The 24,877-nt window shown below is 43.9% G+C and overlaps 2 protein-coding genes across 3 annotated transcripts; one reads left to right on the plus strand and one right to left on the minus strand.

Annotated features, from left to right (window-relative positions):
* Positions 1–801: 801 nt before the first annotated feature.
* On the minus strand, positions 802–6,408 carry ATP5PD (ATP synthase peripheral stalk subunit d). Of its 2 annotated transcripts, none has more exons than XM_073312047.1 (6): positions 6,306–6,408; positions 5,302–5,432; positions 3,867–3,963; positions 2,519–2,590; positions 1,166–1,228; positions 802–1,014 (listed from the first exon to the last, which is right to left on the minus strand). In XM_073312047.1, exons 2-6 carry the CDS (start codon positions 5,421–5,423, stop codon positions 883–885), a joined length of 486 nt encoding a protein of 161 aa, XP_073168148.1. In that variant the 5' UTR covers positions 5,424–5,432; positions 6,306–6,408; the 3' UTR covers positions 802–882. The 2 variants fall into 2 exon arrangements, with proteins under 2 accessions (XP_073168148.1, XP_073168147.1); XM_073312046.2 differs by having other exon boundaries at positions 6,239–6,371.
* A 184-nt stretch (positions 6,409–6,592) lies between these two features.
* On the plus strand, positions 6,593–20,903 carry KCTD2 (potassium channel tetramerization domain containing 2). The gene is made up of 6 exons (XM_073312045.2): positions 6,593–7,205; positions 11,840–11,948; positions 12,709–12,800; positions 13,914–14,009; positions 16,073–16,198; positions 17,224–20,903. The coding sequence occupies exons 1-6, from the start codon at positions 6,894–6,896 to the stop codon at positions 17,251–17,253; spliced, it is 765 nt and encodes a 254-aa protein (XP_073168146.1). The 5' UTR covers positions 6,593–6,893; the 3' UTR covers positions 17,254–20,903.
* Positions 20,904–24,877: the final 3,974 nt, after the last annotated feature.

Here is a 24,877-nt window from a genome sequence, read left to right on the forward strand (position 1 = left end):
TAAAATACATTCATGGAACTAATGTTCCAGCTGACAGGGAATTTTTGGAGTAGGTGTAAGTCATCTTAGCTGTACCTCTCAAAAGTGCTGAACTACACATGGAGATCTGGGGGGAACAAAGCAAAGATGAAATAACACAATGGACTAGATTAGTGCTGGTCTTGATGGGATGAGACAGGCTCCTCCAACTGTGACAGGAGTCCAGGCTACCATTAACCAGGTCCAATGAGCGTATCATGGACAGGTTACAGAGAAATGCTTGTTTCAGAGTAACAGCCGAGTTAGTCTGTATTCGCAAAAAGAAAAGGAGGACTTGTGGCACCTTAGAGACTAACCAATTTATTTGAGCATGAGCTTTCGTGAGCTACAGCCCACTTCATCGGATGCATACTGAGCTGTAGCTCACGAAAGCTGATGCTCAAATAAATTGGTTAGTCTCTAAGGTGCCACAAGTCCTCCTTTTCTTTTTAGAGAAATGCTTGTGCTTGTAATACAGAAAAACGATGAAATTTATAATGGGCTGCTCATTTGGTTCGCTGAACTGTTATCTCAGTCACCCGAACAACCTTAAGTTTAATCTGAACGGCAAGAACAGGGAGAGTATTCTACAAACACTAAGCTTGGCATCCTGCTTGGAAGACTCAATCCTGTCCTCCTTCAGGAACTATCCCCACCCTGTAAAGAGTGCAGAGCCTCCAAAACCAATTGCCTGCTTACTTCACAGCATTCATCACCCACTTAAAAAAATCCAAAAACTCCTAGTGGATTTAATGTTTAGTTTTGAGATCAAGACAAAGACACTTTTGTGAAGCCCTCTACAATTACTTTATTTAAAAGATTCTAGAGACTTTGACAGTCACTAGAAACTGCTTTTGGACAGATTTACAGGTCTTCAATAGGTTTGTGTGGCCAGTATGGATATTTCTCCTTGTCCAATTTGGTTTCAGGGAAGACCTCATTCAAGTCCTCAAATGTCATCTGATCAAATGGAATCATGGTTCTGAACTTCTCAAGCTTGAAGTGGGAGGAGAGACAAGAAAATGTTAAAGTCAGATGTAAGCCAGCATTCAAATTAAACTAGATGTACAATTAGAAAATTAAAACAAGGTTTCATACCAAGCTGCCTTAAACATGAAATTCACAGGGTAGAACCCATCAAACTTACCTGTTTCTCATACTGGACAATGCGGGATTTAGAGGCCTGCACATACTCAGCAGCACTCTTAGCCTGCAAGACAACAAAGGATTTGGTGAGCACATTAATCCTAGATTGTTTCCTGCAGTGAAGCTGTGACTCTCATCCCATTTCACTTTAGCCAGGGAAAGGGAGTCACCATTCTCGTCTTATCTCTTCCTTAAAGAGACACTGACTTTAAAATAGCATCTGCTTTAAATAAAACAGGTAAAAGTAATGTCAAGCCCTTTATCTGCCCCTGATTCTCCTTGCCATTTTTGTGGGTTTACAATAACTGTTTGTTTTCTAATACAAGTTCTCTGTCCCCTGTTGCTATGTGAGATATAAGAGAGAAATTGACTAAGTGCATAAGCAGTTTAATCATTTCCCCAAAGTATTTTCAAAAGCACAAAAGAAACTGAAGAAATAGATTGTTTTTTTATTACAACAGAAAAAAGCTAGTTATCAGTAGTTGTTACAAGTAACACTTACTAAGTAATTTTCTAGACAAGTGATTTTGCCCCCCCAAAGCCTGCAAAGATGGAGAGAGGTTTGAAGTTACCATTCTTTGTTGCACTGATCGGTTAGGATGTAGATTCAAACACTTTTTAAAGGGATTGCAGTGAGAATCTGAAGTCAGGTAAACTCCCAAAGCCATAGGCTTCAGCCTCTGCTGCTAAGTGTTAAAAAAATTAATATAAGCCACTTTGTTCAAACTTGTTTTGAACAGCGGGTTTACAAGACTCTAGTGATCTAGAAGTTTTTAAGCAGACACATTCTGTAACAGAGGAAGCCACAAGGAGCTTGAGGCTGACAAATTCTCTGGCTAAAGACAACATCAATGACCTGAGTACAACCCCTGGAGTTTGTTACACCCACCCTCCTCTTTCAGACAGAGGAGGAACCCACAGAATTGAAGTGACACTGTGCAATGCTCCATCTTGACCGCTGCAGTCTCCAAGAACTCCAACTGCACATTAAAAAGGAGTCAGGCCTATTTTATGCAATTTAGGTGCATCCTTTGGGCTGCTGACAAGATGCCAATATGCTCCTCAGTTGATCAGAGTTTGGCTGCCTTTGTCTTACACTAATTTCAAGTTTATTACACCAGAAGAGCAAGCTGAACTGCAATCCAGTTCCAGACTCTAAATCCCCAAGTGTGGCCATGTATAGGTAGAGAGAACCTATTCATGCTCAAAAGATGCCTATATGCACAAACCCAGACTTGCAGCTCCTGTACCTCAGCACAACTATCCACCAGCAGACTCCAAGTCAGAATTATTCTACACCACTACAAAGATTAAAGAGAAACTATGTGGCAGGGAAGATTTTTTAAATACTTACAGCTTCCTGTTCCTGGGCAGTTATCTTGTCTGTTTGTGTGTCCACAGGCTCAGGAACCTTTAGTGCACTGTACTGTAAATTCAAAAAATAAATTCTAAACGTGTTGCCTCTCAATACTATTAAAAGCTCTGCATGCTCCCAGAGCTAATATTTCCCCAGTAGCCAGACTAGTGCTCTTTGGTCTCCCCAAAAACACTCTCAGACCCTTCCAAGTGAACTGGCTTCCTGTAGTAGGTCACCAATCAACTCAACTTGATGCCAGCTTCACAAATAGCGTTAGCTGGCTCTCATATGTACATAACATACTCAGCACTGCATTGTCACTGTCGTAGTCTTGTACAAAGCCAAAACATGTTAATGCTTCCATACAGCACCAACAATCTAATGCCAAAGGGTTACTATCTTGTCCCACAAACCAAGTCATGTTATACAGATGTAAAAGAAGCTCCCGAATTCCTCTAAAGGTCAGTGGGTCCTTATGGACTGAGCATAGGACCAGGAGCGAAGAACTGCTACATTCTAATTCCAGCTCGGACACCAATCCCCTGTGTGATTATTGATTATTTACCCAATGCCCATTTATAAAAAAAGGTTAACATCCACTTCAAAGGATTATTGTTATTACCACGCCACTTCGGGGTGTTAACAGTGCTTTTTACTTCCTGCCCTTCAGTGGCAAGGGTTGAAGGGATGTTTGAACAGTCTCTCCCCAGACAGCACAGAGTTATTTCTCAAGCCATCACACGTGATTCAATAGTATTTGCAAAATTTTACTCCAGTAGGCTTCTGGACCAGGTCCTTGGCTACAGCCAAGGAGAACACAGCACAGCTCAGAATGTAATGGAGGTGTACAAAGGTGGCCCTTTTCACTCCTGATACTGGACCAGCTGCATGCAGGCAAGTATCAGAGCATACATCACACTGCTCTAAATTATGCAGACTACTAAAAGTCTCAAGAGGCTAATACAGCAGTTGGGAATCAGCAGAGAATAGGGAAATTCTGACCATATACTCTTTCCTCTGGCCACTTCTACACCTACAGCCAGGAAAACCTATGCAGGCTGCAAGAGAAAAAGCATTAGCTTTATACCACTGGAGGATCCCCCTCCTCTAAAATGACCCTTCCTATTTTTAGTTATGCTAGCTTTTGGGCTGCTTTGTGCTAGCAGTGTGATGCAAAGCAGCTGCACACCACAGCACAGGATCTGGGCCAATACCTCCTAATAATCTCACCTACCAGCCTGCTAGAGCAAAAGTTCAGAGTTCTGTGTCTTGTACATCAGATATGAGCAGTCTCCACTTGGATTTCAAATCAGCAGCAACATCTAATTGAGGACGAGAATCTCACCTTCTTTTCAAACTCATCCACCATGCCAGCCTTAGCAACTGCAGTCTTGTAATAAACCCAGTCAATAGCGGGGGGCTTCTCTGGCAAGGAGGTCAACCTGTACAGGTGGAGCAGAACAGCTGATAGCGAGTTCCACACCGAGCAACTCTGCAGTCTCCATTGCCCCGCCCATCATCAGGCCCCAGGGTAGCAACTATGCTAATTTTAGTTGCCAATATTTTCAGACTCATCATTAACATGGAAAGGCAATAAAGCAGCCACACAAAATTCTACATGCCTACATTTGCTTCCCCCCACACACACACACACGCGCGCACTTTGGTGGATTGGCAAGTACAATACTCTCAGTTTTTTCATCATGAACAAGCAGGCAAGGAGAGTTTGTGAATGGGATGGTTAGTTTTCATTATAGTTTTGTAAGGCCGACAAAGGGTTTAAAAAAAAAAAAAAAGCAATGGTATTTTAGCTGTATCTACACTACAGAGAGGGGCAGCAGTTTGTAGAAATGTTGGTGGTGCCCAGAACACCCAGAGCCTGCCCCCCCAAACTCTGCCCCCCATCTGCCTAAGGCTCTGGGAGGCAGTTTGGGGGCTGGAGAGGGTGTGTGGGAACGGGGCGGGGGTGCAAGTTCTAGGATGGAGTTTGGGTGCTGGGTGCAGGCTCCGGGCTGGAATAGGGGGTGGGTGTGCAGGAGGGGGTGGGGGCTGCAGGCTCTGGGATGAAGTTTGGGGACAGGAAGGGGTGCGGAGGGAGGGGGACCATAGAACTCGCCACCTAGCACTACAGAACCTGTGTGGGCACAACACTTCTGGCATAGCCCAGTGTAAACACAATGTACACAAACAAAAGAAGGTTTTTTTGCCAGCGTAGGAACACACCTCCCACAGCGATGCTAGCAATGCTGACAAAAGGCCTCTTCAGTCAGCATAGCTGTATCTACACTGAGAGTTTTGTCAGCCTAGCTATGTCATTGGGGGTGGTGTATTTTTCACATGCCTGAATGACACAGCAATGCAGGTATAAATTTTAAGTGTAGGCCAAAGTCTTAGCTGCCATGGCAAACAACATGTGCATCAAGCAATAGCAAATCTAATGTCCAATAGGATTCACTATTGTTTATTGCTGCCAAATCTTGCTAATCGAACACTTTTTAAAAGACTTTTTTGATCAGACCAAATGTAACCTCTCTCAGAACTCCCACTAACATTATAGTTGACTGTAGCACTATGGAGAAGATCAAGAAAGAGCAGAATTTGGCTGTAAAAAAAAAAAAAAAAAGGCAGGCTTTATCGTGAGGAATTAAGACTCATTTTAACATCCTTATGGCAGGCACACAGTTATGAGAATGCCACTTTACACACCGACTGCCAGTGATGAATTGCTAATGCCACTGCCTTCTCACCAGAGCAACCTTTTCACACTGAAATATACTCACTTGGCTGAAAGTGCATCGCTGCGTGTTTTCAGGGCATTAAACATAGCTCTCTGATTGGGAGGCACTCTCTCTGCAAATGCCATCCAGTCAATCGCTTTCAGAGTAGCCCTTCGACCTGCCATTTTTGTGTTCTAGAAAAATAAAACAGCAGAGAAACTTAAATTTTAAGAGGAATTCTGAAGAACAGGCACGTTTATTTTTATCAATGTAAAAGTCTGGGTATTTCATCAACTGAAACTTCACTTCAGCTATCTCTTTGTTGCAATTGCACTCATTCTACTAACTAGCATACCAAGAGTAATGCTTATAACAACACTTCACATTCCTTATGTTGCTGAGAAGAGGGAAGCACTTTACAAGCAATAACTGAGCACCTCAGTACTTCGCTTACCTAGATAAGATATACAGAGTTCATTTCAACAGGACTCAAATGCATTCATCCCCAGAGTGGATCATGGCAGCACCCAGCAACGCTATCAAACTGTTTAAGACGAAGTAAAGGCTACTCCACCCAGTTACTGGAATTATAACCACCCATGTGTGGTTACCTAGCCACAGAGTCAGGCTCCAGACATCACCCTGCTCTTGGTATGGGAACTTGGATTGTTCCTGATCCCTACATTGATTTAACAGAATTATTATACAGACCAAGGGCTGGAAGGGGCCACAACAGACCACCAAGTCCAGCCCCACGAAGTCACCTCTAACGCCAAGCTAGGACATCATCGGAGGTTAGACTCGGGGGAGAAATTGCTCCTCGACTCACCCCTCCCCCCCAGGCACGCGTCCCCCATAACCCGGCATAGCACGGGGGAGGTGACGGGATGCGAGCGCCCGCTGCGAGGAGGAGGATGCCGCCCCCACCGTTAGCGGACCATAGGGATCCCCGCCCGCCTCACCACTCCCCTCCCCGCGCAAGGCCAGCTGGAGACATCACCTTGCTGGGCTGAGCCCGCCCGCGGCGGGGTCTCCGTCCCAACCCAAACCACCCGGGTTGGTCTCACCTTCAGCGACCGCAACCACCAGCACCCTCCTGCTAGGCAACCTCCGGAAACCCCGTCCGACGCCAACCAATCATAGCCCAGTGGCCCCGGAAGGACTCTCCCGCACTCTCCTCCCACCCCGCCTTAGACAACCCGGAAATGATTATCAACGGCTCTTTCAACACCAATGCAATTTAAAAAATTCTTCCCCTCCTGTTTACTCTTCATTTCAACCGCCAGCCTCCAAAATTCCCCGTTTTCCAGGGACATGTTCCCCCATTCACTTCCGGTTGCTCCGGAAGTAATATTCCACCGTTCCTCATAGGTTGCCCAGTATATTGTATTCCTGTGTTTTTCTTTACTGCCTTGCGCCTGGGGACTCCCCCCTCAGCACAGAATCGCCGTTGGGTTACGTGCGACGCGTGAGGAATTTGGTGTGACTCGGAGGCCGCTGGTGACCCGGAAGTCAAGTCCGGCCCTTCCTGGGAGGGGGAGAGGGGCAGTTGTGAGGGGAGCGATGGCTGCCGGGTGCCGGACCCAACTCTCCCCCCAGCGCTGAGCGAGGGTGGCCGCCCTCGCCTGGGACTCCCCAGGAAGTCACGGTCCAGGATGGCAGAGCTGATGGCGGCGGGGGATGGGCCGGCCCGGGGCCGTACGCCCAGCCCGGTGCTGGGGGGCATCCCGGTTCCTCCTGGGCCGCCGAGCCCTCGCCTCACCGGGCCTGCCTGTTCCGCAGGGGGGCTGTCTCCGCGTAGCTCCGAGCCGCCCGTCCCGGACAAGCCTGGGTCCGGCTCCAAGTGGGTCCGGCTCAATGTGGGCGGCACATACTTCGTGAGCACCCGGCAGACCCTGTGTCGGGAGCCCAAGTCCTTCCTGTGCCGCCTCTGCTGCCAGGACGGGCCCGAGCTGAGCTCGGACAAGGTGAGGGGCTGCGCGGGGCGGGCAACGGGCGCCGTAGAAACCCCTGACGCCGTGTAAACTCATATGGAGACTACACTCCCCATCGCACCCTCACGGAAGCTTCATCCCTCCCCCGACCCGACTCACCTGCCCCCCGCTAGAGATCCAGAGCGGTCCGTGCCTCCCCTTCCGCCAGGAAATAGCAGGACAAAACTACATACAAAACCACACTTAACCCGTGTGAGCCATAACCACCAGCAGGCCCAAATAGTGGGGGGCAGCGTCTCCCTACAGACTCTAACGCCCCTTCCATTCACAGCAGGCTTCTCTCAGGCACACACACCAGTCTAGGCTTTGTGCTACTTCTGCTGGTGGGAGGGGACCTAGCTCTGATCAGACAGTTTAAGGGGGTTGAAGCTGTGGGCATTTATTCACCCAGCATAAACACCAACCGTACCCCTCTCATCCAGATCAACTGCTGTGAGCATAAATCTTTCCTCTGCTACATCTCCTGTCATAAAAGGAGATAGACATAGACACAACCTATTACTGTCCCCTGTACTATTCCACTGCAGCTATACCCACATCACAAAGCTAACTACCAGCTTTTTTTCCCCACACCCTCCTATACTCAGCACAGATAAGTTTGTATCACATGCCCCCAAATCCTTTAGGCTGCCACCTAAACAATGACTTATTTATAAGGACTAATGAGTTTAGGTAAGTCCTCATCTATTATAAAACACTTGTCTGTTCTCTGGATCAAGTATTTAGTAACTTTTCTCAGCCTAGGAATATATTTGTCATTTCTCCTTTTCTTTATATTCATCTGTGGTTTGCTTTATTACTTACTAAGTGTATTATATATCTATTTACTTTGGTCTGTGGCTTTGAAAACTCAGATTTCAACCTCTCACCCCTGCTGGGAATTTCACAAATAATTCACAAATTTCATTATGTTGGGAACCGCAATCTTTATTTTCTATCATATTCTTTATATAATTCTCACAAAACACTTTAGAGAGAGATTAGATACAGAATTAAAAAACACTCCTTCCCAACTACAAGATTAATCAGGAGTTAAAATTCCTGCCTGTCAAATAATCTGTTTATTAATTGTTATATTTATTATAATTATAATAGCTCCCATTACCTTAGTATCTCAGTACAGAGTAAGAAGGTTAAATTTGTTAGTCTCTAAGATGCCACAAGTACTCCTTTTCTTTTTGAGAGTAAGAAGGAGCTTTGGGGGTGGGGGGACACACATTTATTCTGCTGTAAAGCAGACTGCCCCAATCTCAGTAGCGCCTAATTTGCTCAATGAACAAAATAAGTTGAACCAGTCTGTGGTGTTTAAAAACAGGACTGTGCCCTACTTGTAATGATCATGAATGCTTGCTGCATCAAAGTGTATTTCAAAAAGGTCTGTGCTGTTATTGTGTGTCAACACGTTAAGCTTGGTTCAAGAAATGTTTTTTTCACCTGTTAATTGTTGATAATTTTATAATGTTGGCAACTGGGAAAGGCCCAACATAGATCTAACTTATTATTGCAATGTTGATTTTAAGAAGTGGAAAAATAAGGAGATGCTCGAAGCGTCTGTTGCATAGTTTAGAAATCAACGTGTCCAGAGGAGATGCAAACCATTAATAATTTTCAGTGAAGCCTGGGTTGTATGTGTCTTTTATTTTTCTTTAATTTCCTCAGAAACATTGTTTTGTTTTCTGATTGAACAAGTCACAGAAACAAAAAGCAGACTGACATAAAAAGACTGCAGTTTTTGTAGGAGCAATAACGTTTGTCCCTGTTGTCACAGTGCTGCGTAAGTGCTAATCTGACCTATATTTTTATTTATTTTGACTTACAGGAAAAAACATTTGTCCTTTAAGGTGCCTAGGTTTCATGCCTGCTGCATGGATCCAATTATAGGATTTGGGGCTTAGTACATAAACAGTCAAATATTTTTAAAATTTCAACATCAATAAATATTGGAACCACCAAGACAAACATGTTACCTTATTGTAACCCTTTCCCGAATCCTACTAATTGTTTATTGCTGTCTGTTATCACATTATGTCTAATTATTGGGCCCACTCCAGCAAATATTCATAAGAGTAGTCCCCATTGCCTCCCTTGAGATAGAGTTTGCAAGATTATGTTCTAAAGTTGTAATATATTCAGGTCACAGACTATCTTATTTGTCTGTAAAGGACAGTAGAAATATTATTTATTTCTAAACCTCATCAGTAGCATTTGGTGCTTTAGGAGAAGATATCTGTGCCAGTAGTTGCATCTAAGAGATTAATTGGTACATACAGACATGCTGAATCCAGCATGGTATGTAAAGATAGAGATTTGAAATAAAGATTAACAAGGACTGTCTGTCTATGGAAATATGATTTAGAGAGAGAAATGAGTAAAATGTTAAATCTGTATCTTGAGTGATAAGCTGAGATTTGGACTGTGTTCAAGGAAGTTTTGTTCAAAAGATATATTTTATGGAACAAGAGCCATTTCAGAGTAGTTGAATTTTAGAGCTGATGCTAATTTGCATTGTGGAGATTGCCTGATTCCCAAAGCGTCCTTTGGCCTTGGTGTAATTTTCAGATAAATGAAATGGCATTTAGGAGTTAGTATAAGGTTTTGAGATTGGTATTTACATATAAACAGAAGGATATTAAAAAAAAAATTGGAGTTGCCTCTTTTTACATGAAAGAAAACCCAATTCCTGTGATCAGGATGATCTATTTCATGCTAAAAGAAAAGGAGTACTTGTGGCACCTTAGAGACTAACCAATTTATTAGAGCATAAGCTTTCGTGAGCTACAGCTCACTTCCTCAGATGCATATCGTGGAAACTGCAGCAGGCTTTATATATACACAGAGAATATGAAACAATACCTCCTCCCACCCCACTGTCCTGCTGGTAATAGCTTATCTAAAGTGATCATCAGGTGGGCCATTTCCAGCACAAATCCAGGTTTTCTCACCCTCCACCCCCCCACACAAATTCACTCTCCTGCTGGTGATAGCCCATCCAAAGTGACAACTCTTTACACAATGTGCATGACAATCAAGTTGGGCTATTTCCTGCACAAATCCAGGTTTTCTCACATCCCCCCCACCCCCATACACACACAAACTCACTCTCCTGCTGGTAATAGCTCATCCAAACTGACCACTCTTCAAGTTTAAATCCAAGTTAAACCAGAACATCTGGGGGGGGGGGGTAGGAAAAAACAAGAGGAAACAGGCTACCTTGCATAATGACTTAGCCACTCCCAGTCTCTATTTAAGCCTAAATTAATAGTATCCAATTTGCAAATGAATTCCAATTCAGCAGTTTCTCGCTGGAGTCTGGATTTGAAGTTTTTTTGTTTTAAGATAGCGACCTTCATGTCTGTGATTGCGTGACCAGAGAGATTGAAGTGTTCTCCGACTGGTTTATGAATGTTATAATTCTTGACATCTGATTTGTGTCCATTTATTCTTTTACGTAGAGACTGTCCAGTTTGACCAATGTACATGGCAGAGGGGCATTGCTGGCACATGATGGCATATATCACATTGGTGGATGTGCAGGTGAACGAGCCTCTGATAGTGTGGCTGATGTTATTAGGCCCTGTGATGGTGTCCCCTGAATAGATATGTGGGCACAGTTGGCAACGGGCTTTGTTGCAAGGATAAGTTCCTGGGTTAGTGGTTCTGTTGTGTGGTATGTGGTTGTTGGTGAGTATTTGCTTCAGGTTGCGGGGCTGTCTGTAGGCAAGGACTGGCCTGTCTCCCAAGATTTGTGAGAGTGTTGGGTCATCCTTTAGGATAGGTTGTAGATCCTTAATAATGCGTTGGAGGGGTTTTAGTTGGGGGCTGAAGGTGACGGCTAGTGGCGTTCTGTTATTTTCTTTGTTAGGCCTGTCCTGTAGTAGGTAACTTCTGGGAACTCTTCTGGCTCTATCAATCTGTTTCTTTACTTCTGCAGGTGGGTATTGTAGTTGTAAGAAAGCTTGACAGAGATCTTGTAGGTGTTTGTCTCTGTCTGAGGGGTTGGAGCAAATGCAGTTGTATCGCAGAGCTTGGCTGTAGACGATGGATCGTGTGGTGTGGTCAGGGTGAAAGCTGGAGGCATGCAGGTAGGAATAGCGGTCAGTAGGTTTCCGGTATAGGGTGGTGTTTATGTGACCATTGTTTATTAGCACTGTAGTGTCCAGGAAGTGGATCTCTTGTGTGGACTGGACCAGGCTGAGGTTGGTGGTGGGATGGAAATTGTTGAAATCATGGTGGAATTCCTCAAGGGCTTCTTTTCCATGGGTCCAGATGATGAAGATGTCATCAATGTAGCGCAAGTAGAGTAGGGGCTTTAGGAGCATGCTGTTGCTCCCACACACCAACTTCTCTGGTTCACTTTAACAGGTACTCATGCTGCATCAGAAGTTGCAGAAAGAAAATTAGTATAGACAGGCTCACTTGCCATACTGTACATTCAGACCTTCTCCACCCTGAACACTACTCAATATTGCAAACATGGGCCTGTCTACACTACAGACATTTTGCAAAGTTTTCTCATCATTAACATCAATACAGCTTCAGGGGGTTAGTAATTTTAGGAGTCCCAGTGTAGGGGGGCATCTAGCTTGACTCCCATGTGTGTTTCACAGGATGAGACCGGGGCATATCTCATCGACAGGGATCCCACTTATTTTGGTCCGATCCTGAACTACCTCCGACATGGAAAACTCATAATAAACAAGGAATTGGCAGAAGAAGGTAAGAAAATTTATTGCAGAGCGAACAACTGTAAATGCCCCATTGGCATTGTTTGACTTGCCAGTCATTACCTAGAGCTAGTCTGGGTGTGGAGGCTTCCTAATACATTAACATGGTGCCTTGTGCGTAAGCTCCATTTTGCAATAATACTGTGTTTTCTTTTAGATTCCCACTAAGACGCTCATGAATAAGATGAAGCCGATATATACTGGAAGCAGAAACCTCTAGATCGTAATGCAGGCTATCCTTGCTATGCTTAACTCATTGGCTTTGAACAGCAAATTGTACTTTTTGAGAAAGAGGAGACATTCTCTAAGAGTGATCTCTCCTGTTCTCTCTTTTCAAAAACTGCAGTCCTCTGTGTCCAGAGACATTAATGGCTTTTTGTAATATGCTGAGATAATGAAACAGGTTGATTTGAGATGGCTAAACCTATTTTGCCAAAAGCCTCCAATAAAAGAGTAGTATTTCCCTATTACAGGCTGGTGGATTACTATAATCCTAGAGAAGGGGGAGTATGCTTCTGTTAGATAGCATATGCTTTCACATAAGGAGGCTATAACCATCTGAGTACAGCATTTTCTTCCAGACTTTGATCAATACCACTATCTATTCTGCATCCATTTATTGTACCACATGCAGGCTAGATTGCAAATATAAAGTTAACTACAAATCGATACCATGCACCGCATCCTTTTGATAAAATTGTCCTTATTCTGTTGATTAACAGAATTCCTTCCTCTGCTTTGGATTTTTGTAGGGGTACTGGAAGAAGCAGAGTTTTACAATATTGCATCCCTGGTGCGTCTGGTGAAGGAGCGGATACGGGACAATGAAAACAGAACCTCTCAAGTAATGCATGTTAAAACTTAAGTAGAAAAACTCAGTCATCAGGATTCAGTCATTTATAAAGGTGTGACAGAGGGACAATGCACTGCAGGGCGAGACATATGGCAGCAGACTTGGTGTTTAGTCTCTCAAGTAGTTGTGTGTCCCTACTTTCTGATGGATCCAACATATCATCGAGAGCGCACATCCTTCATGGCTACTGGCACAGGCTCTCAAATCTACTCCGCAATATTTGCAGGTAGAGGTCAGGAGCAATTGAATAGAAGGGGGCTGGAAATAGGGTCAGTTGAAACAAGGCATGAAAATGAGGACTCAAAGGCAGTAGATGGGACTTTGGGATCCAAAAAGCAGAATAGCTACCTGACCTACTAGAAGATCTTATGAGTATGTGGGCCATGCATCCCATTTAGAGAATGGGAGTTGCTTTAATATGTTTTATTACATTGGCAGTTAATACAAGTGCAGTGATACTATTTTGGCAGAAATTGTTAAGTTGCATAAACAGTTTGTGTGAGTGCCTAGTATAGTCTATCTCCCTTTCCTTGGTATGGGACGTTACTGAATTGGGGGTGGCTCTTTCCCTAAAGCCAACCCTAAGAAAGGAAACTTGGGTGATTTTCTCTCCCATTACAAAATGGGCTCTATGGGTATGCTTTTCTTGTCCTTCCCAGACAATTTTAATATTTCCATCAAATATAAGCCTTTTCAGAACAGCATCTTCTCTCAGCATTTCTTTATTGCAATTCTTTTTGCTGCTGAACTGTTATTTTTAATTTGTAGACTCAATACTAGAAGAGTAAAATTTTCAAAAACACACCTGGAGGACTTGGGCTCCTATCATTTACATGCTTTTGACAATGTCACCTCAAAATCCTCACTACGCTCAGCAGGAAAAAAAATTCAACTATATAATGTAGACTAGCTTGGGAAAGTCTATGCAACTCACTCTTCCTCTTCTATTATAATCCTCAAGGCACAAAAGAGATCAGGTTTCCTTACAAGAAGACACTAAAGCCTCAGCTGTATTTGTTTGAAAGCAAACACAGCTAAGCCAACTCCCTCTCCTGATTTTAAAATTCCTGCTTTTTGGTTTTTTTCCCCCCCTTGGTGCTTTAGGGACCTGTGAAACATGTGTACAGAGTTCTGCAGTGCCAAGAGGAAGAGCTTACACAGATGGTGTCCACTATGTCTGATGGATGGAAATTTGAACAGGTACTGTTGCTAATGATTGCCATTCCTATATCCAAAGAAAGGGATCCCCATGTGGGAACAGCATATGGAATGAGTTTAGATTTCTGTTTAACTACCCCTCTTAGGACTCCTCCCTTTTGGGGGCGGGGAGTCTGTATCCAGGATCAGTCCACCTTATATGGAATAACTGGTAGGGGAACAACAGTAGCTTACTGAACCCAGAACAGGAAATAATGTTTCCTTGAGATCTGTTGTATCCTTGCCAGACTCTTGAGTAATTCTTCTCTCCTCCCACTTTTCCTGGCCCCACTGTGGAGCTTTTATCCAAGGAGAATGAATGGGATCCAGGAGAAGTAAAAACTACTTTCTTCAGAGCCCACCAGCACAACCCCTTCACAGAGAAGTGTTGAGAGACATGAGAAATACCTTTCCCTGCAAATGCAAAACATGCTGCATTTACAACACAAGTTTGCTGGCCATGTTTCAAGGGAGTTGCCGAGGGCATAAATCAGCTGATACCAACTTTGGTATCAGAAATCACAAACAGTTCTCTTGTGTGGATGTACAAAGGACTTAAGCCACCAAGCTAGTCTATATATCATGACAGTTCCTGAACTGTAGCCAAGATAGATCTGCAACATTGGCTTGCAATGAAATATGATGACACCAAATGGCTCATAGGACTAATAGGTTACAGCCTTCACTTCTAGATCTGTTCAAATCCTGCCCAGTTTAATAGTGACCAAAAGCTGTAACTGGACATTGCACAGCTAGCAGACTGTGAAATGTGATGGTCCAGTGTCCATTTTCCAGTGGACAAGCATCCATATCACATTTGGCACTATTTACTCTTTGTTAGCAGTCTTAACACAGACACCAAGGATTGACTAGGGTGAGGAATTCAATTCCCCTGTCATCCCTTGACAGGTTCTCTCTATGGCTATGAGCTAGGGCTGTGATTCCTCTGCTTATGCACACATACTCCACTAGTGCAGTGAGAGCTAGGGCGAGTATAAATAGCAGTGTAGCTGAGGTAGGACAGATAGCAGCGATATATCTTTCCTAGTTAACATGCATTCTATGTAGCCACAGTGATTTGTGGTCTGAAGTGCAGCTGTTTAAGTTCATTATAGTTTAGACAATCAAGTGGTAAAATACAAAGGGAAAACACAATCCATTGACATCCTAAAACCAAGTCTTTTGTCCTCAGTAGTGAATCAATGCCACCATTCATTGTACAAGCCATTTCCATTATTATAGTTTGGCTAATCCTCCTTCAGACCTGCAGAATAATGAATATGATTATTATATTAAGGGGACAGTGATCTGCATCTATCCCTTGTTATAAGTGTGAGGTTCTCTTTTCTAAAATCCTTTGTGCAGAACTAGTGTATCCATTAAAATACACATAAGATTCATGCTGTTTTTCTTCAGGATGTGAAATCCAAGGCTGGTCTGAAGAGCAGGGCTGAGAAATACAAATTACTGCTATGCTGTTTACTCCAGGCTGTCACTTTAATGTAATAATTATAAAGGAATTGTGCTGGTTTACCAGGTGTCCTTTAGTTGTTGGAATATGCTGTTCTACCTTTGTGACAAATAAATTGCCTGTCCTGTGTTTCTGCATCAAAAAGTCAGAAGCTGTATTCCTAGAATTTCGTTAAATAGGTGTATTGTCTGGATGGAGTGACTCCTTCTTGAGAGCCTACGTTGCCTGGCATATCCATTCTCTGAAGTATTTGGCTAAGGGTTTGTATTGCAAAATGTGATCAATATTTTCAATTTTTTCATGAATTGGAAAATTGATCATAGCTTTCCATGTTACCTTTTCATGGAATTTTCTCCAAGTTCAGCCACCACCAGGGGGCTCTGTAGCACTTCCAGTCATGGACCAAGAATGTACATACTATTTGACGGGAAAGCTTATTACACAAGTTCATACCCCAGAGATTTGTCCTGTTGAAACTTTAGTTCTGACTGGGTTCAACCAGCCACTCACAAGGTGATAACAAGGACAAAGCAAAATCCATTGGCTATTGCTGCATTAATCCTTACATCCTCTCTGTTATTTTCCTATTCTTCAGTTAATCAGTATTGGATCTTCCTATAACTATGGAAACGAGGACCAGGCAGAATTCCTCTGTGTCGTCTCAAGGGAGCTCAATAATTCTACCAATGGCATTGTCATCGAACCTAGTGAGAAGGCAAAGGTGAGGAGCCTAGTTAAGAGAGTTGTCTTTAAATGCCCCTGTACACAGAAAAAAAAAATTCCTCTGTGCTCTAATGATGCCATGAGGATGATAGTAGTAATTCATTGCACACACTTATTTTCTTCCACTTTTCCCTCCGCCCCCACATCCTCCAGTGAGATTTGCAGTTTTACTAGATGACATTACAGCAAATCTATCCAGATCCAAAGCTCTTTGTACATTTCACCTTGAGCCATAGATATATGGGAAAAAGGGATGAACTTTGGGTTTTTTTAAATGTGTAAAAAGGAGGGAAGAAAGAGTTAGCACAACAGGATCTTAAAAATATGAAACTATCCTTCTGAACTTCCTGCATGCAACTGACCTGTCTCTAGAAGAGGCTTTATCATCTCTTATCTCCAGTTTCTCTAAAGGCTCTGAGGGAGGCTCAAAGGTTATAGTGGTCTTGAGTACAGACCTTAGAACTAGTGACTCCACTCTGAGCTCTGCCATACACACTCTGTAGCAGGTCATTTAAAATCTGTGCCTCTGTTTTCCCAGCTGTAAAATGGTTATAATGCTTACCTCACAGAGGTGACTAGGATTAGAGTCTTAACATTTGTGCAGTACAATATATACTTTTTAAAAATCCTTCTACAGTTCATGCTTTTGAATTTGAGTGGATGAGGTATCTGGGTAGAAAAATTGAAAATTGCATTGTGGACCAAGACTATGCATCTTTAAACATGCACAGATCACACAGCCTCAAACAATACAAGATTTTGTCAAGGTGCAGCAGAATTTTATGCCTTGCTGTGACCAAAAGCCAAATGTTTTTATCACAGGCCTGTCTTTTCCAAGGAAATCAGTCATTCATAAAAGTTATGTAAAAACCAGCAGCCACTCTGGATGATTCTTTGTACATTCCCCTCCTCCATCAATTTTTCCTTCCCCTATTGACACAAATAGCATTTTTCAAAACATGAGAACTAATATCCAAATTTGTCCAAGTTCAACCTTTATTACACCGGTCCTTCTCTTTTCAGATTCTTCAGGAGAGAGGATCCCGGATGTGATCCACGTGTCTGATTCTGTTATACTCCAAGATGTCAAAAGGGCAATCTAGCTGGGCAGAGCGTTTCTTCGCAGTTCAGCCTTGTTCTTGTACAATAACCAAGCTAACGCAAAGCAAAGCTGAGCCTGTCCTGCCAACAGAGAATAATTCTGGTCAAAACCAAAGGCTTCCCCCTAATCCCAGGAAACAAAGGAAAGAAGAGACTCTTCCAGTTGGATAGTCCCTTTTTCAAATGTTTATTTTTGTTTTCTTGGCTGGCGCTGTATTGAATTTTTCCAACAATGGCTGGGCCGGATTCCCAGTCAGAGCCTTTGGGAGGGTTGCTCAGGTCCATGAGCCCATGTAGTCCGCCCAATCTCCCGTGGGGTGGAGTGGGTGAAAGAGGATTTGTATTAGAGCTGTGCCATTTTGTGCACCCAGGTTTATCAAGTAGAAAACTTGGAGATATCCTGCAGCGTTCCTCCCCACCAGTTGGCCCCACACACAAATCAGGTGAAAAGGGTTTAGAAGTGAGGGACAAAAACAAGAACTTCTGTTGTTTTTTTTTATACTGAAACTTTTTTCATTCTTGCTTTGTATTTGTTACTTGTCAGGTTCCTGAGAGCTGAGTTAGATACAAAATAAGCCTAGTGGGGAGAGGAATTGTGTTTCTGTCTAATGTGGGCCTTGGGAGGGGTTTACTGCTAGCACTATTATATATGGGATCTTGGCATATCCCAAAGCCCAGTGCTCTTCGCGCATATTTAAAAATCTACATTGGCCCATGCTAGTGACACAGTAAATGGTTCTGTCCTTTATTCTCTCCAGGTTGGATGAGAGTGGTGACAGGGATCCTGTCCCACTTCCCCTCCAGTCCCTTGCCACAGCTCTATCTTAGCCTGGCATGATGTTGTTACTTGATTTACCCAGGTTAGGGACTTGTTGCTGCCACGTTCAGCTTTGCCTTGTTTGTCTCCAGCAGCATGGACTCCCTTGATCTCCAGCTGTCTTCTCCCAGCAGGAGGAGTTAGGGGAGGCTTTAATTTTGTACTGTAGCAAGCAGGTAGGTTTGTTTTAAATCCAGACAGTTTGGGGAGGAGAGCCCCTATTTACATATGGCGATTCCACATCTGCAGCCCTCTCAGTTTTCCACCTTCAGTAGGTCAGCCTAAAGTACCAAGGGGCATTGCAGAGACTTCAGAGGGCTTGGTGAAAGTTGCCAAAGTGTTGTAATGTTTCTTGTCCAAAGTGACGTGTCGACTTTTGTGACTTTTTTTGGAATGCCTTGAATGGACGTGCAAATGTTCGTTTGTGCCTCTCTCTTTAATTCTAATCTTAGCCAAACTGGACTCACTGGTCCCTTCAATGAATGGGTGCCATCCCTAAGCAGTGACATGTCCCTCCTATCTGGTAAATGGAATTTCGTAGGAGTTTGCTGCATGTTTTTCCCTTCGTCCTGGCTTTGTCCTTTGTAGCCCAGTGATCTGGCACCTGGGCTGTTGAGTAGAGTCCCAAACTGCTGTTGAACCAAAGTTCCAGGTACATTGGAATTCACTGGCATTGGCAAGGCCATCATGGAAGTTCCTGGATTAGGCTCATGAGCACAGAATTCCTTGTTTGGATTGTTGCGTGTGGGATTCTCCCTGAAGGAATTGGGCTCACTGTGGTCTTGTCAGTGTTTTGTGCATAGGGAAGTTTCCCATCCGGTCTTCTTGTTGATTTGGGGCAGAGGGCAGCAAGCAGTGGCTTCTGAGGGTATGGATGACCTTTTCAATGAACAAGGTGCAGGAAAGAAATTCAGAGGGATACCCCTCTATGCTCTCCAGTCCGGCTTTTCCCCACACTGCTGCCAGTGTACCTCCTCCAGCGGGGTCTTCACCTCTTTCTCAGGAAGGAGGGTTGATTATCTGTAGTACCTAGTCTTGGTAACAGACTGTGCCAAATGTCTTTGAACTCACATTGTGTCAGTTTTGAACTGTTGAAATTCAGTTGGTGTGGCACCATACTCAATAATCCAGCTCTCCTACTCCCCCATTTTCCCGGTCTGTCATGTGATGAAATGGTGTCAGTGTGATGGGACTGGATGCCTTGGCTGGGCCTAAACAACACTGTGATGTGTACATATAGCTCTTATCTATGGGTAGCTTGTAGCCCCAGCCTTTGTCAGTTTGTGGTCACAGCTGAGAAATAAAAAAATGCATTATGCAGTTTAGCAGCATAAAAGCCACATATCACACTAGCCTTCAGACCATCATCTATCTTCCTCTCCCCCACCCCCCACCCCCCCAGGGAGAAGGGGAAGTTGGGAAAGTCAAGGAAGATCAGATTAATGATAGCAGGAGTAACTTAGCTGCCCTGTCAGACACAGTCAATACAAGCCCAATTGACTTGCTGTTCAAGCTGGTGGGTACGAAGCAGTGCTAGGTTTGCTTGGAGGGTGATGTTTTATCCAGTACAGTGGGAGCTGACAGAATGATACCTCATTGCTTTTTTTTTTTTGGGTCATCAAAACACCATGCCTCATGAAGCCCATTTGAGGGGTGCCTGCTGTCAGAATAGCAGTTTGAAAAATATTACCGCCCTACCTTCTCCACACCAGAACGGCTCCAGTAAAACAAACCAGAAGAAGAACCTGATAGTTACAACAGGCCAAGACCAGTTCAGTGTGTCCTGTATAAGTTGCAATGGACTGAACATTTCTGCCAGATACCTGGGGAACAGACTATAAAAGTTAAATCCTGTTCTCTCCCCAACTTCCCTCTCCAATGAGAATTGTTAGAGCTTGTCAGTGGATTTAATGCCCCACTGGAACCCAAATTGCCTTTTCTTCTTCTTAAATCCAATGGAATGAGTTATCTTGTAGAAAATGATTCCTGTCATTTGCATCCTCACTGGATCTCAAGTTCTTTGGTGATACAAAGGGACTGTTCTAGTCTCCTGGGAGGCTATGGACTCCTGTAGGTACAAGGACTTGCAGTCCATCTAGAGCAGGATGCTTTCCCAGATCACCTAGCTGGGAGTTTCTCCTCTTTACTGTCTGTCATAGGTCACCTTTAGCCCTATGAAAGTCTGAAGAACTGGTCTCGCTTGGTCTCCACATTCCAAACTAGTTGCATCACTGCACTGCTGGAGACAGGGCTTTTCATTCCAGTTCCTTTTGCTCAGTCGCAACTATCTCCTCAAACTAAAACTGGCCGGGGGTGGGGGGGGATCACATCGAATCACTCCTGTTGACCCTAGAGGGCAGTATATTATGGTGAGTGGGAGGGGGGAAGCAGTGGTAGGAGGTCTGATAGATAGCTGTGGGGTTTTGTATCTCTTGGGAAGGTTCACTTAAAGCATTAGCACTGGGAACGGATAGTGAGTTTTATCTAATTTCCCAGTGGCCTAAATCGTTCCATTATGGGGAGACTGGAATTAACCTTCTCTGAAAGTGTCTTTGTTTCTGCACATTTTTAAATCAATCTTCTCAGGGGTGACTGAGTGGTCCGAGGGGAAGTGGGGGGGTTAGCCACAGGGGTGGGGGCCCAGCTCCTCAGACCTCTGCAGCTTGGCCATGGGCTCCTCACCCTCAGGTTTTGCCTGCAAACCCAGAGGTTTTGTACAGTTTGTCACATGTCAGTGCCCTTTGCTACTGTTTCTCTTTGTTTATTAAATGTGTTTGAATAATGATTCAGATGCTGTGATTAATTTTTTTTTCAATAAAGATTCTGAAATGGGTTGGAAGTTTGAACTAATGTCTTGTGTCCTGCTGCGTTGTTTGTATGGACTTTTCAAATTGGGCTGTCGTCTTTTCATAGAACTTTCTGAACACCTGTTTTACTCCACTGCCTAACACACACTTGGAAGGAAGGATGCTTTGGTGTAAACTCACAGTACACAGCTGTAGAGGTTACATGGTAAAAAGCAAAGGGGAAGAATGACCAAAAAACCCTCAAACACCACCACCTCTGTACATCATGAAGCAGGACCCACTGACCTCTGTACATCATGAAGCACAAAAGACTAAAAACACTTTCTCTCCCCCCCCACATAAAAGTGGTGATCTACAAGTGTCCATTTGGAAAGAGATTACACATCAGTGTTTAACAGTAAAAATGGTCTTCATTACTTCTTGAAGGTATTTTAAATAGTTATTACATTACCCCTATCATAATGCACCCAGCATTTTCCTGATTTGTCTCTTAAGCAGGATTGATGGATTAGCAGAGATTCAATTTGTTTCCTGTTTACAGGGATTGATTTTCAGAAAGGCTTGAAACACAGAGGAACCAACAGATGGACAATCTGAGTGGTGGAGAGAGCAGGGAAGGAACTAAATTAGTTTTAAAAATTCAGTCCGCCTGTAGTGAGCCTGAAAGCCAGTGTGTGTTTTGTCTCAGGTTTCCAAACAGAAACTGCCCCTCAGAAAATAAATGTCTGAATTTTGGAGCCAAGCTGTTGCTGCCTCCTACATCTGTTCCAGATGCTGCTCTGGCTCTCTGCTTAGCACTAATACCTCTGCTCTGGTGACAGCCTACCTCCAAGAGCAAGGTCACTATCCCCTTTTTTCCTTTCATGGCTTTTGCTTCAGGAGATCAGCATGTGGGAGTTCGGGGCCGTCTTAAAACTTCTGTCTATGTTCATTCTTGTGCTGGGATCTCAAAGTACTAAATGTAAAATAAGCCTCCCATCAGTACCAGAACGGAGAAGTGATTTGCTCAAGATCATGCAGAGAATCAGCAAAGCTGGGAAAAGAAACTAGGAACAGGGAACTGCTAGGCTCTTGCTCTAACCACAAAACTATATTCCTTCTTAAAGTCCATTTCTGAGCATGTTTGTAATCTGCCACCAACTCTGTTCCTGCAGCTGGCAAAGCCTTGACCACAGTAGGGACTCCCCCCAAGTTTGCCTCCACTGGTGCATGTTTGGAGCCTTAGAGGGAGGAGGACTGCTGGAGTTTTGAACGCTTACCTAACAGTGTCTAATCACCATAACATTAGCAGCATCTATCAGGTCATCTATGTTGGGGTTCTGGTTATGAAGATCTCTTTAAACTAGACGTCTTAAATTATTTCGATTATGGTCCAGGAGCTGTTGGCAAACTGAACTCAAAAGCTTTTCCCAAGCCCCTGACCTGCCTCGGAAGGTGACAGACCACAGCTAGCAATAGTTTCAGGTTCAAAATGCCAACTGCTTTGGCAGAATAGGAAGTTGGGTTGTGTCTGCATGTACATTCATTGTATGCAGTGTTGCTCCCAGGATGAGCGATGGAATATCTTTTATTGGACCAACTTCTGTTGGTGAGAGAGACAAGCTTTCGAGCTACCTGCAGAAGAGCTCTGTGTATGCTCAAAAGCTTATGTGTCTCACCAACAGAAGTTGGCCCAGTAAAAGATACTACCTCACGCACCCTGTCTCTGCACATTCATTGGCATTCACAACAAAGCAAGCCCTGTAAGCAGCATTTCAAAATAGGAAGTCCATTTATAACTGCACCTCAGTTGCTCAGCTTTTGCCCGCTTAACCTGTCAAAGCGTTTACGGATTCTGACTCGTGTGAGTACAGTATCAGAAAAATAGTTCAGAATCTTTGTCAGCCAGGTAGATGGTTTTCTACAACTAACAGTTTAATACGGCTGCATCAGACTGAAAATACATGGTCACTAGGTGGGTTGCTGTGGAGACCACAACTTGGTGGAATCTGGGGAAGAAATCTGTCCCTTATGATATTAACTATCCTCAAACTTGAGCTATTCCAAATATTTATCTCTGTGTTTTCAAGCCATTTCTTTGCTCCCCACAGCAGGCATGTTACAAGATCTATTGTGAGCTATTTTTTAACCACAAGATGAAAGTGAACCCATGTGAAGAAACCCGCTCTTACTACTACATACATACAGCTCTTACTATTTCTGCATGGGCATAGGCTCTGAAGTTTTCTAACATTCAGGAGTGTTCGGATCCAGTGCAGTAGGGGAGGGAGAACGTAAGAGCAGCCACACTGAGTCAGACCAAAGATTCATCTAGCCCAGTATCCTGTCTTCCGACAGTGGCCAATGCCAGGTGCTTCAGAGGGAATGAACAGAACAGGTAATCATCAAGTGATCCATCCTGTCGCCCACTCCCTGATTCTGGCAAACAGAGGTTAGGGACACCATCCCTGCCCATCCTGGCTAATAGCCATTGATGGACCTATCCTCCATGAATGTATCTAGTTCTTTTTTGAAGCCTGAAGGAGGGAGTATAGTTGGGCTGCATGTTGCAACATAGCTGGCCTCCAGTTACAGTCTGGAGCTTTGCCCAAGAGCTTTTAAGAAGCAGAACTCTTAAGAAAGGAACACTGCCACATTTCTGTGCCTGCTGCTAGTCTAGTGTCTCCACTCCCTGTGCAGCTCCTCTGAGGTTCATTCCAGCACCCTTCTTCCAAGGAAATGGACAAGTAAATTCAGCCTCTCCAGTGGATCACGCTGTCTGATGGCATCATAATTGGAATATTCAGTGAAGCTTGAGTTTGGATTATGAGGTCATCCAGAAGACTTAGCTGTCTCATGAAGGGCTGCCTACTGGAAGGGAGTCCTCAGGGGGGCTGCTAAAGGGCCAGGGAGAACAAAAACCAATCAGTGACTTGTCATTGGAAGGGGCGCCAGGCTGTCTAAGTGGCAACTGTCAGGGAATATCCTTTGGTATTGCCATGTAACTGCTTCCTCATTGGCATGGGGAGGCATGAGTGACCTCATATCCAAATAGATCAGGTAAGTATGGGGCATTTGACACAGTCTGGTTTTGCGATAGAATGATCACTGACCCAGAATTGGTAGGCCCATAAAATCCGTTCACTTTGTAAATCTTTGGATTGGTCACCACCTACCACCCACTGGAATATTCTATAGGAAATTAACAAGATTTCATGTCTTTAGTAATGACATGATGAACTATCATCTTCTACAGGCAGTTTTTGCCATGTCAAGAGAATGGCCCAAATTCAGCCCTGCCATAAGCCAGTCACTATTGATTGCAATGGGAGATGAGCTCATTTAGTCCAAAACTGAATTTGTCCGGAAAAATAGTTCTTCCCTGAGAGTCTTTCAGCCCAATGAATTTGAGTATCTCAGCTGAATGAGGAGGGTTGTCTCTTGCCCTCTCCAAAGTAGCCTGTTTGTGGTCCTTCAGACTTTCCAAAGGGACATACGGTCTCTGCACCTGCTCAACTGTGCTAGAGAACAGTCCACACCTGGGTTGGGGTCCTGCATTTCCTCATGTTCCCCTTGCTCTGATCCCTTGTGTCTTTTTGGTGGGCTGCCAATACCCCAAAAAGATAGACTTGTAGTAGCCAACCTCTATGTGGCGCTACTGGGAAAAACTCCAACTATGACTGTTCATGCTGATCTTAGTGTCTCTGGTCTTGTTATTGTGACCATCCTTCTCCTAGCTAACAAAGACTCAACATTATGAGTTCTTGTACTATTCCCTCACTATTATCACACAGCAATAGAGTATGCTGTCCCCACAGGCACTCCAAGCTAGGAAGCAAGGAAAGAGCCATGGAGGCAGATTGATCCACAGAAAGGAACTGCTCAAGCAGAAGCGTATTTGCCTAGATACAGAGAAGTACATCTATCGACAGTGTAGGACATGGGACCTAGGACTCCCGATTATCATTCCCAG

This window comes from Lepidochelys kempii, chromosome 14 (assembly GCF_965140285.1).
Source record: "Lepidochelys kempii isolate rLepKem1 chromosome 14, rLepKem1.hap1, whole genome shotgun sequence".
NCBI classification, from domain to species: domain Eukaryota; kingdom Metazoa; phylum Chordata; order Testudines; family Cheloniidae; genus Lepidochelys; species Lepidochelys kempii.

What these genes read in the sequence shown, in the direction of transcription:
- KCTD2 (XM_073312045.2), top strand. Translation starts at nt 6,894, where the DNA reads ATGGCAGAGCTGATGGCGGCGGGGGATGGGCCGGCCCGGGGCCGTACG. An exon ending in CCGAGCTGAGCTCGGACAAG is followed by an intron (nt 7,206 to 11,839) that starts GTGAGGGGCTGC and finishes TGTGTTTCACAG; the next exon opens with GATGAGACCGGGGCATATCT. An exon ending in ATGGATGGAAATTTGAACAG is followed by an intron (nt 14,010 to 16,072) that starts GTACTGTTGCTA and finishes CCTATTCTTCAG; the next exon opens with TTAATCAGTATTGGATCTTC.
- ATP5PD (XM_073312047.1), bottom strand. Translation starts at nt 5,423, where the DNA reads ATGGCAGGTCGAAGGGCTACTCTGAAAGCGATTGACTGGATGGCATTT. An exon ending in TGGATGAGTTTGAAAAGAAG is followed by an intron (nt 2,591 to 3,866) that starts GTGAGATTCTCG and finishes TTGAATTTACAG; the next exon opens with TACAGTGCACTAAAGGTTCC. An exon ending in CTGCCCAGGAACAGGAAGCT is followed by an intron (nt 1,229 to 2,518) that starts GTAAGTATTTAA and finishes GTTGTCTTGCAG; the next exon opens with GCTAAGAGTGCTGCTGAGTA.